The sequence below is a fragment of the Dasypus novemcinctus genome, chromosome 9 (genome assembly GCF_030445035.2).
Source record: "Dasypus novemcinctus isolate mDasNov1 chromosome 9, mDasNov1.1.hap2, whole genome shotgun sequence".
Taxonomy (NCBI): domain Eukaryota; kingdom Metazoa; phylum Chordata; class Mammalia; order Cingulata; family Dasypodidae; genus Dasypus; species Dasypus novemcinctus.
The window spans coordinates 94,906,576-94,918,067 of NC_080681.1; the positions used below are offsets into that span (position 1 = coordinate 94,906,576).

Here is an 11,492-nt window from a genome sequence, read left to right on the forward strand (position 1 = left end):
CTCCTCAGCCTTGGCCCACACTGGACCCTTCCCCTGCGATGCCTTTCTCCCTTGACACTGTGACAGATTCACACTCAGCCCTCGAGGCCCAGCTCCAAGCTCCCCCCACCTCCGGGCCTGCGGGGCAGACTCTGGGGAGCCTCTGTCCCAGGACATGCGGTCAGCTCTGTCCCTGTCCACCGGGTTTTCCCCCTGGGCCGTGGCCTCTTCTTCCTTGGGTCCAAGGTCCATCTCCCCATTCGCCTGGAGCAGGGACCTGTCGCTCCCCCGTGGGACCCCGAGCCAGCACAGGGTGAGCAGGGGCAGGCAGTGTTGGGGGCCTGCGGGCTAATGATGAAAGCTGCCCCTTGCTGAGCCGGGCTGCGTGCTCAGGACGCTTCACTGCGTGACCCAGGGAACTCTCTCCTGGGAGGCGCAGCCTGTGGGCCGAGGAGGGGGTCACACGGTGGCGGTGGGGCCAGGCTCACCAGGGCAGCCTGACCAGAGCCCAAGCCCGTAAGGACCCGGGGCAGCGAGGGACCACCGGCCCTGCTCTGTCTTGCAGTGGAGCCGGACCGCGCCCTGGCCCCCCAGGAGCCCCGCTGGAAGGAGTTCCGGTTTGACCTGACGCAGATCCCCGCGGGGGAGGTGGTCGCAGCCGCTGAGCTCCGGGTTTATAAGCTGCCGAGCCCTCGCCAGGGCAACAGGACCCTGCACGTCAGCACGTTCGCCGTCTTCGCGCAGCACGCCAACAGGTGCCCTCCTCCACCCAGTGCTGGGCGCGGCTCCTCCCAGTGGACGGAAGGGGCAGCTTGCTGGGGCAGCGGCCTCCGAGAGGACAGAGGCTTGGCCCTGCGGGAGAGCGCAGCGGCAGTCCTGGCTTCAAGTCCCAGCCTGCCCGGCCTGGCTATGGGACCTCGGATGGGTCAGGAACAGCCTGAGCCTCAGTTTCCCCACCTGCACACGGGCACAGCAACGTCTCTGTTGTGCTGTGATAAAGCCCATGAGGCGCCCAGCCCAGGGCCCGGTGCAGGGCGCTGCTCCACAGGTGGGCCCCAGGAGGGCACTGGAAACGCAAGGCCGCCGTGCCAGCCCGCGGTTAATTGTTCTTTCGTGTCCACAGGGAGTCTGACTTGTTCTTTTTGGATCTTCAGACGCTCCGAGCTGGGGACGAGGGCTGGCTGGTGATGGACGTCACAGCAGCCAGTGACCGCTGGTTGCTGGACGGCACCAAGGACCTGGGACTCCGCCTCTATGTGGAAACGGAGGACGGTAAGCTCGGGCCTCTGGCACAGCCTGTTTCCGGGGCTCTGCGGCTGCTTGTTGCGGCGCAGGCAGTGGCGCCGGCCTCCTGGTCGCCCACGTCCAGCCTTTCCAGCTGCAAGGCCGGGATGGGAAGCCTCCCCGCTGCGCGGGCCGTGAGCTGAAGAGAGCGCGTTGCCAGCACGGCGCAGGCTCAGAGCAGCCCAGACGGGCGGGTCCTGCCCTCTCCTGCAGAACCAACGGGCAGCTGCCAAGAGAGGGGCAGTCAGGGTTTTCCTCCCCAAGAAAGGGTAGTTCTCTCTAGAGAGCAGCCCTGGAGGAGCTGGGCCTCTCTAGAGGGGACAGGCGGTAGGAGGAGCGGTTGCCCCAGGCTAGGCCTGGAGGCCGGGTGGAAGCGCAGCTCCGCAGCCCCCCAGCCCCCAGCTCCCGGCCTCGGCCTCCTCCGCAGCTCACCTCCTTTCCCGCGTCTTTCCCGCCTCTGCGCCTCCTCTGGGGAACGAGGGTCCGCGCTCAGCACTCACCAGGTGTTCCGGGGCGAGCCTCCTTTACTCCAGGCACGAAAAGGGCCTCTTGAGGACCAGCCAGGGGCCGACCTGGCTGCAGCCGAGTGGGTGAGGGAGAGGCCCGAGGGGATGAGGCAGAGAGGTCGGCAGGGGCCGTTAGGAAGGCTCCAGAGTTTGGGGCTTTTACGGCCATTTATTTTCCTTAATAGCGATGAGGCCCTGATCTAGGTTTTTAAAAAAGAGCCGTTAGAAATACTCTCCCACTCGAGGAGTGGAGCACAAATCCCCGCCCCTCAAGCGTGGGCTCCCGACTTGCTGCCAAAGAGCAGTATGGCAAGGGGACGGGGCCGTCACCTCGCAGTGCAGACCCCTGGCAGACGCCCCCCAGCGTGGTGGTGGCCGCCCCAGCAGAGATGAGCCCTGTGGGTCGTCTGTACCCTGGCGAGGATGAGACGCCAGGGACACTGCCCCTTGGTGGGCGTCCTCCCAAAACACAGCCGCGCGTGACCCTGAGGAAAACACCAGGCAGGCGGATGAAGGCTGGCGCGTGGAGCTCCTGACCGGGTGCAGCGCGGCGGGAGGTCAGCAGGGTGGGAAGGGTCCCCGAGGCGGGCTCGGGCCGCTGCGGCTCAGCTTGGTCTTCGTTGGCCAGTGGCAGTTCCCACAGTGACTCCAGCAGTATCTTTATCCTTGGGTGTGTGAAGGTAACCCAAAGAGTTAAGGAAGTTGCTGAGAAGAGTGCACTTGTGATGCTCCAAGCAAAAGACTGAATGCTGAGGGCAAGTTCCAGCCCAAGGGTTTTTGGTTTACCAAGAAAAAGGGAATATCATGGATCAAAACCACAGCCAGCACCTCATGCTCAGGGCTTGGCCGCACCTCAGGGAACATAGCTGGTAGGGGCATCTGCACAGGAGAAAGGGTGAAGGGACTTTACCATATACTGTTAAAAATGGATTTCTCTTTTACATAAGCCTTTCTTTTATATTTATTTATATTTATATTTATATTTATAATAACTTGTTTGTGGACAAGTTTCAGACTGCATGAAAGTCACATTGAAAATATAGCGGACTCCCATATACCCCACCCCTTCCCCCTTTCTTATTAATTTTGTTGAGAAGCTCTATTAGGCTTTGACTAACCATGATACTGCTTTATTTGGGTGGTTTATTTGGGACCTAAATTGTGTATTTGTCTTTAAAACAATATTTTTTTGTTTATTAAGGTATGTTCACATACCATACATTCCATCCAATGTGTACAATCAGGCTTTTACTATAACACAGTTGTGCAAATATCACCACAGTAAATTTTAAGACATTTTCATTACTCCAAAAAGAAAAACCCTATACCCCTTGGTTACCTCCCAATCCATTTGTCCTTCTCCAGCCCTTTATAACTGCTAGTCTAATTCTGACTCGAGATTTGTTTATATTTATAGAAATGGAATCATACCATATTACCATATATAGTACTTTGTGTCTGCTTTCTATCACTCAGCGCGTTTTTTTATTGTAAAAAAATTTTTTTTTAATAGCGAATTTGTAGGTTTACATAAAAGTCAAGTAACATTCTCATTTATCCCCCTTTATTGACACTTTACATTGGTGTGGTACCTTTCAAGTGATGAAAGAATATTAAAATAGTGACTATTAACTATAGTTAAGAGTGTAGTGTATAGTTAATAGGTGTATTTTTTCCAACTTACCACCCTATTAACACCTTGTAATAGTGATGTACATTTGCTACAGTTCAGGAAAGAACATTCTTATATTTGTACTATTTACCACAATCATTGTATACCACAGGTTCACTATGTTATACAGTCCCATACTTTATCCTCTAGCTTTCCTTTTAGTAACAATCACAACCTGAAAGTTCCCCTTTCAATCACATTCATAAGCAGAATCCAGTGCTGTTAATTATACTCACAGTAATGTGTCACCCTTGCCTCTGTCCATTTATACAAATATTTACAAACATTTAGAATTGACCTAAATTGAAATTGAGCACAAATTAAGCCTCAGCTACCCATTTATTACCCCCATTCTATTTCGTGGTAATGTATATTCTACATCCTAACTCTGAGTTTTCCTATTATACTCATTTCACATTAGTATGAGATCATACAATATTTGTCCTATTCTGTCAGGCTTATTTCACTCAATATAATGTCCTCCAGGTTCATCCATGTTGTCACATGCATCAGGTCTTCATTCCTTCTTAGAATGATAGTCTGTCCTTTGTATATACCATTTTGTTTATTCATTGATTGATAGATATCTGGGTTGATTCCATCTTTTGGCACTTGTGAATAATGCTGCTATGAATATGGGTGTGCAAGTGTCTGTTCACATCCCAGCTTTAGGAACTGCTAAACAGTCCTCCACAGTGGCTGTACCATTCTGCATTCCCACCAACAGTGAATGAGTGTTCCCATCTCTCCACATCCTCCCCAAAACTTGTAGTTCTGTCCTTTTAATAGTGGCCATTCTAATAGGTGTGAAATGATATCTCATTGTAGCTTTGAGATTTGCATTTCCCTAATTAGTGATATTGAACATTTTTTTTCATGTATTTTTTGCAATTTGTATTTCTTCTTTGGACAAATGTCTATTCATGTCTTTTGCCCATTTTTTAATTGGGTCGTGTGGCAGTTTGGCCTTGGTTATGAATTCCAAAAATAGCTATTGGATTACATTTGTAAACTGTCTGTTCCTCTGGGCATGATTCAGTTATGATTAGGGCTTTGATTGGTCCATGTCAGTAGAACGTTGAGTCCCTGCCCCTTTGGTGGGTGGGGACTCACATAGAAAAACGGCATGGCAGAAGAGAACGTGGGAGTTTTGAGCTGGAGCCCCAGAAAGGAAACACGTGGGAGAAAGAAGCAGATACCTGAGGAAAGAGAGAAGGCTCCATTTGATGTGGCAGAGGCCCTGGGAAGAGAGACAAGCCGTTTGCCTGATAGTTCACAGCTGGCCTTGTGGCTTGTGGAGAGAGCACAGCTGCAAGCCCAGAGAGAAACGAGACCAGGGAGAGAGAGGAGTCTTACCCCAACCTACAGCTGCTATTGGAAGAAGCTGGGACCACAAAGCCTTAAGAGGAGGACAAGGCTGGACCCTTGCAGGCATCAGCAGCCTTTTGCTCCAACACATGGTGACAGGCATTGGTGAGGGAAGTAACTTATGCTTTATGGACTGCTAACTGTAAGCTCCTACCCCAGATATATGCCCTTAAAAAAGAAAAAAAAAGAATACCTGATGTGGATTCTCAAAATTGGAAACAAGGAAATAAGAAGGCCTGAGGAGCCCTATCACCTGCTTACATGTGCTGTCCTGGATGGGATCCTGGCCAGAAAAAGACATGGGGGAGAAACTAATGAAAGCAATAAAGTCTGGTGTTCAGTTAAAAATAATAATGTATCAAATTTGGCTCTGTTGTGATAAATGCCCCATAGTAACTAGTGAAATAGAAAATAAACTAGAGGGGGCCAAGTGGTGGGGGAATGGGATCTCTGTGTTGTTTTTGCAGTAGTTTTGTAAAACTACACGATTTTAAAATTGAACATTTATTTAAATAGATGTGAAGCATAAAGAACCCTCGGACTTCAAGGGAGAGTGCACTGTGGCAGCACGAGTGGCATCAGAGCTGCAGGAGCCGCTTGGGGGCCTGGTGAGGGTTGTCTTTGCTGGGTGGGTGCAGGGGCTGCAGGCAGGGGGTGGATTAGGAATGTGGTAGAGGAAGGAGGACCTGAGGGCTTTACAGCTGGGTGTGCAGGCCAGGGAAAGGGAGGGATCCTGCATCACATCTGAATTTTTAAACAGATTTCTTTTTTCCTGAGTTGGGAAAACTAGAGGAGGAACAGTTTTGAGGTAGAAAAGGAAGAGTTCTCTTTTGGCCGTTCTGTGACTGAGACCTTTCGTAGACCTCTGTGTGGAAATGTCTTTCCAGGGAGAGGAGAGTGCTGGAGACACAGGTGTGGGAGCCACTAAGTGGATTTAAAGTCACAGGGTGGGATGAGGGCACCTAGGAAAGGAGTGTAGGGCTGAAGAAGCTCTGGCTCCTCCCACATCGAGAGCTCCTGCCAAGGAGGGGCTGCAAGGGAGACCCAGAGGAGCAGGGAGGGGGCAGGAAGACGAGATCAGGTGGCCCAGTCCCAAGAGGGGCGCTTCCCTGAAGGAGGGAATCACTACCTGTGGCCTGTTGTGAGGGTATGAGTAAGACAGGAGGGAAAGGTGACCAGGGGATTTAGCCGGGTGGAGGTTGCTGACATCTTTAATCCCAGCAGCTCATGGAGTGTGGGGACACAGCGTGACTGGAGAAGGTGGAGGGAGCTCTGAGAAGCCCAGCACAGACAGCAGACACCTCTTTCCAGAACCTTTGCTGAGGGGAGCAGAGTGGGTGGCGACTGGAGGACATGTGGGGTTAAGGGAGGGCCTTTCTGGTTAGGATGGCGGCTCAGTTCCTCCTGCTCAGGGGAGTGAGTCAGTGGAAAGGGAGGGTAAGTGCAAAAACCTTGACGAGTTCCAGAAGGGGAGGGGGGTGGATTCAGGGCAGAGGGGAGGGCAGACTGCAAGAGCAACCGCCCTTCCCTGACCGATGGCTGTGCAAGACGGCGTCCTGCAGCCACAAGGAAGGGACTTGGCTCTTGCAGGGCGGGGTCAGGCATTCGGAGGCGTCAACAGGGTTAGATAAGGTCGCGTGCCCCGCACATGGTGAGCACTCGGGGAGGAGTGCCTGTGACTCCTCTACTACCCCCTTGGTGCCATCACCATATGGTCATCGCTCAGAGCCTTCTTACAGTCCCTGGGGGGGGGGGGGGGGTGAGGAGGGGGCGCTCAGAGGGGTTTGGAGTTTCTGCCGAGGCTCCACGGGGTCAGTCGGGCCAGAAGGGGTTTGCGGTCAGTGCCCCCCGCCAGGAGCCTCTGAGCTCGGCTCTCCCTGCGCGGGGGCCTGTGGGCTGGGGACGGGGCCTGGACGGAGGGCAGCAGCACCCCCGCCGGAGGGGCTGGGCGCGAGGCCTCGCCTGAGTGACGCCGACTCGGGCCACCAGCGCAGCCTTGGCCCCCGGGGCCGAGTCCTCCGCCCCCGGGACGGCGGCGTGTGCGCAGCCCCCTTCCCGTCGGGGCCAGGGCGCGCCGCGGGTGCGCGCCAGGCTCTCCCGCGCCGGCCGCGTGCCTTCGCGTCCTGCCCGCCCCGGCTCGCGGTGGGTCCCCCCGAGCCCCAGCCCTCGTCGGCGCCGGCTCCAGGGCCTCTGAGGACTCGAGCCCCCGCGCCCGCGGCCGGGGCGCGTCACCGCGGGGGCGCCCTCCCCGCTCTGTGACGCGGCGGCGGCGCGGCTTCGCGGGTCGCACACGCCCCTCGGGCCCCTCCCCGGCGGGGCTCTGGGACCCCGGCCCGGCGATGGCGGCGCTGCGGCTCCTCTGCTCGCGCCTGGGGCTCCGCGCCCGCGCCGGCCTCTCGGGGGGCGCGCGGGGCCGCCCGGCTGCCCCCGGGGGCTGTGCGTGCAGCTTGGCCACCAGCGCTCGTCTCCGCGTCCAGCTGTACTCGGATCCCGCGGAAGCCGTGAAGGACATCGCCGACGGGGCGACGGTCCTGGTCGGGGGCTTCGGGCTCTGCGGAATTCCGGAGAACCTGATCGGGGCTTTGCTGAAGACCCGCGTGAAAGGGCTCACCGTCGTCAGCAACACCGTCGGGGTGGAGGACCACGGGCTGGGCCTCCTGTTGCGCACCAGGCAGATACGGCGCATCGTCTGCTCCTTCGTGGGGGGGAATCCCCTGTGCGAGCGGCAGTTCTTAGCCGGGGAGCTGGAGCTGGAGCTGACGCCCCAGGGCACGCTGGCCGAGAGGATCCGCGCGGGCGGCGCGGGCGTGCCCGCCTTCTACACCCGCACGGGCTACGGGACCCTGGTGCAGGAAGGCGGCGCGCCCATCCGGTACCACGACGACGGCCACCCGGCCGTGACCAGCAAGCCCAGGGAGGTGAGGGAGCTCGGCGGCCGGCACTTCCTCCTGGAGGAAGCCATCACGGCAGACTTTGCTTTGGTGAAAGGGTGGCAGGCAGACCGGGCAGGAAACGTGATCTTCAGGAAAAGCGCCAGGAATTTCAACGAACCCATGTGCAAAGCTGCAGACACCACAGTGGTGGAGGTTGAAGAAATTGTGGATGTCGGATCCTTTCCCCCAGAAGACATCCACGTTCCCAGCATTTATGTAGATCGTCTGATAAAGGGAAAACATTATGAGAAAAGAATCGAGCGTTTAACCGTCCGGGAAGAGGAAGAGGAAAAACCCAGAGATGACACGAGGACGCGCATCATCAAGCGGGCGGCTCTTGAGTTTGAGGACGGCATGTATGCTAATCTGGGCATAGGAATCCCCGTTCTGGCCAGCAACTTTATCAGCCCAGATATCACTGTCCACCTTCACAGTGAAAACGGGGTGCTGGGCTTGGGTCCGTTCCCGCTGAAAGAGGAGGTGGACGCGGATCTCATCAACGCGGGCAAGCAGACCGTCACCGTCATTCGCGGGGCCTCCTTCTTCGCCAGCGACGAGTCGTTTGCCATGGTGAGAGGGGGGCACCTCCATCTGACGATGCTAGGGGCAATGCAGGTTTCCAAATACGGGGACCTGGCTAACTGGATGATTCCCGGAAAGAAGGTGAATGGAATGGGAGGGGCTATGGATTTAGTATCCAGTCCCAAAACCAAAGTGGTGGTCACCATGGAGCATTCCACAAAGGCGAAGGAACACAAAATCGTGGATAAATGTACACTGCCTCTGACTGGGAAGCAGTGTGTGAACCGCATCATCACCGAAAAGGCCGTGTTTGACGTGGACAAAATGAAAGGGCTGACGCTGATCGAACTGTGGGAAGGCCTGACAGTGGATGACATCAAAAAGTGCACGGGCTGTGCCTTTACCGTGTCCCCAAACCTCAGGCCAATGCAGCAAATTGCAGCTTAAAAGTGTGAACGAAACCTTTGTCACAGAACTGTGTGTTTTTCATTTCAGCCCCACAAGATTTATGATGAGGACTACGTAATCACAAGCTGCTTCACTAGTTTTCTCCTGGCATCTCAACTTTCGACAGTTTGATAGACTTGGTTCTCTCAAGAGGGAGTTGACTTGAATTAAATAGAAGGCACACATAGGAGCTTATCTTATGCTCTATAAGTGCTGAGAAAGCTCTCTGCTACAGTCAATGTGGCATTGGATGCCCTCTTCACTGTCTGTGATATTTACATTAAGTTAGATGGGTTTTAGATGATCATATAGGAAGTTCACTGATATGCTTTTCCTCATCATTGAATCCTGAAATGTCGAAAAACACGATGAGGGTGGAAATGACTCTATGCAGAGTAAATATAAGGCTTCATTTTACTAGTACCATGAAAAACATAGGGACATTTGGCTCCTTCTGACTTTCCTTTTCATTTTGTTGCTATATTTTATTTCCCCATAGCTTCATCTCCAGTCACTTTCATTTTGCCGCTAAATTTTGTTTCCCTGTAGCTCACCTATTTCCCCTAAGCGTTCCCTCCTCGTGGCTAAATGGATGTCCCTAGAATGAAAGCAAGACCCACTCAGTGGGAACTGGCTGATGGGAAAGACAGGAGAGCCTGTTGGGGCCAACATCTCACCAGGAAGTTTCCTCTAGAAATAAGCACCTGTGTTCTGCCAAGGCTACAGGTGATGGTAATACCGAGGAGCATTAGAACTGACAAAGTCAGAAGAGTTTCTCATCTTAAATCAGTTATCCAGACCAGAGATTTAGATCCTTCCTCTCTAAATTTGAAGCCCAAACTTGTCTCCTGAATAATACTCCCTTGTAACCCAACAGTGGCTCAGATATTTTATCCTGAATCCATAGGCTTAAAAATTAAAGAGAGAAACGAGGGAATGTGTACATGTAAAGTGCTAAAAACCGTACCTGACCTGGTGCATGCTCTTTGTAAGTTTAGCTCTGGGGGCACGCACACTTGAGGGGGCCTGTCTGGATAACTATGATTTAAGGTGGGACAGCAGCTCAGGTGACACCCAGAGCAGAAAGAAACCTTGGGGAAAGATGGGGGCAACATTTGGCCTGGGCCTGGCTGTGGAGGGCATATGAAGCAGGGCTTGACTGCCTGCCCTGGGATAGGATAGGGTAGGGGAGCTGCCAAGGCACTCTGTACCTGGATGGGGTGAGGCTGGGGCCTCGCGGGGCATCCTGAGTCAAGAGGAGCAGCATGTTCCATCTGGCCCCACAGGGAAGGCCACAGCATGCCCCACACCTCGAAGCAGGTCTGTGGCATTCCCATCAATTGTTTATATGTCAGCCCCTCTGAGCCTCACTGGGGGGGTCAGGGAGATGATTGATGCTGTGCTCTTGGGAGGAGCTTGGCAGAGAAACACTCACTGATCTGGGAATTGTTACACTTAGCTACATGTCATAATTACATGACATCCCCAGAAGACACGGGAAGGGAGATACAGCGCAGAGTCCCAGACCACAGTGAAGGCCCTGACTCTTGAGTGTGGGACTCTGGGTTGTTAAACAATGACTCTAAAGTTTTCTTGTAAAGTATGAAATAGATTGAATGAGAGAATTGTGGGAAGTATCTCTGAAACTTGTAAAATGCTATGTAAATGTCAGTTTTCATGATTACCACTAATGATGCGTGCCCCTCTCAGAGGACCTGTGCGCCCATCATCTCCTTCAGCACTGCCGCGCAGGGAGCCAGGGTAGACCTAGGACTCAGGTCATCAAATGAGGAAACTGAGGCACAGCGGGTCCCTCAGGTCTTCAATCTCCATGCTCTGGGACACACCCCGGTCCCAGAAGACTGGTCCCGGCTGTGTCCACGTGCAGGGACCGCCCGCGAGTGACCGCCTCTCTCCTCTCTCTCCAGGGCACAGTGTGGATCCCGGCCTGGCTGGTCTGCTGGGGCGACGGGCGCCACGCTCCAAACAGCCTTTCATGGTCACTTTCTTCAGGGCGAGCCCAAGTCCCGTTCGAGCCCCTCGGGCAGTGCGGCCCCTGAAGAGGAGGCCACCAAAAAAAAACAATGAGCTGCCGCACCCGAACAAACTCCCAGGGATCTTTGGTGAGGGCAGGGCAGGGCCTGTGTCTGAGGTTACACAGGAATTTGGCGAAAGGCCGGACCAGAACCAGGAGGTGCCCACAGCCCCTCTGGGCCCTGAGCTGCTCCAGCCGACTCCTCCAGCCGCCTTCCAGGCACTGTCCCCTGCCCCATGCGTCCTGGTGACTGGCCGCTCTGCTCTCCCAGGCCGCTGAGCCTCTGCACTCACTGTCCCTGGCCCCAGACGTCCCCTTCCCTGCCCTCACCTGGCTCCTCCAGGTGGAGGCCTTTCCCAGAAACCTCCACCAGGACCACCTGGCCCTCCCTGTGGGCAGCCACAGCCCCTCGCAGCCCTCGGCTCTAGCCTGGGCACCTCTAGCATCTGCACTTGTTATAGGAAGGTCTCCCCACCGAGCCGAGCCTGACCTGCCCCGTTCCCTCCCTCACGGGGAGTCAGCCCTTTGGCAATCCCATCTGAGCAGTTTCCCACAGCAACCGCATCATTTCACATTCCCACCAAGAATGTACAGGGGGTCCTATCTCTCTGCATCCTTGCCGTTTATTTATTTACTTTAAATAAGAGCCATTCCAGTGGGTGTCTAGTGGTATCTCACTGTGGTTTTGATTTGCATTTTCCTAATGACATTGAGCATCTTTTCATAACCTTATTGGCCATGTGTAT

General features: G+C 54.6%; 2 protein-coding genes across 2 annotated transcripts in view; both read left to right on the forward strand.

The window, feature by feature from the left end:
* LOC131279787 (bone morphogenetic protein 8A-like) overlaps positions 1-11,447 on the forward strand; it is a 40,791-nt gene extending 29,344 nt beyond the window's left edge. Inside the window, exons 2-4 of the mRNA XM_058303827.2 lie at positions 545-734; positions 1,103-1,251; positions 10,640-11,447. Of these exons, the coding sequence (XP_058159810.1) occupies positions 545-734; positions 1,103-1,251; positions 10,640-11,025 (725 nt within the window). The 3' untranslated portion in view covers positions 11,026-11,447. The remainder of the gene's footprint in view (positions 1-544; positions 735-1,102; positions 1,252-10,639) is intronic.
* LOC131279786 (succinyl-CoA:3-ketoacid coenzyme A transferase 2, mitochondrial-like) lies at positions 7,137-9,152 on the forward strand. The gene has a single exon (XM_058303825.2). The coding sequence runs from the start codon at positions 7,149-7,151 to the stop codon at positions 8,709-8,711; it is 1,563 nt and encodes a 520-aa protein (XP_058159808.1). The 5' UTR covers positions 7,137-7,148; the 3' UTR covers positions 8,712-9,152.
* Positions 11,448-11,492: the final 45 nt, after the last annotated feature.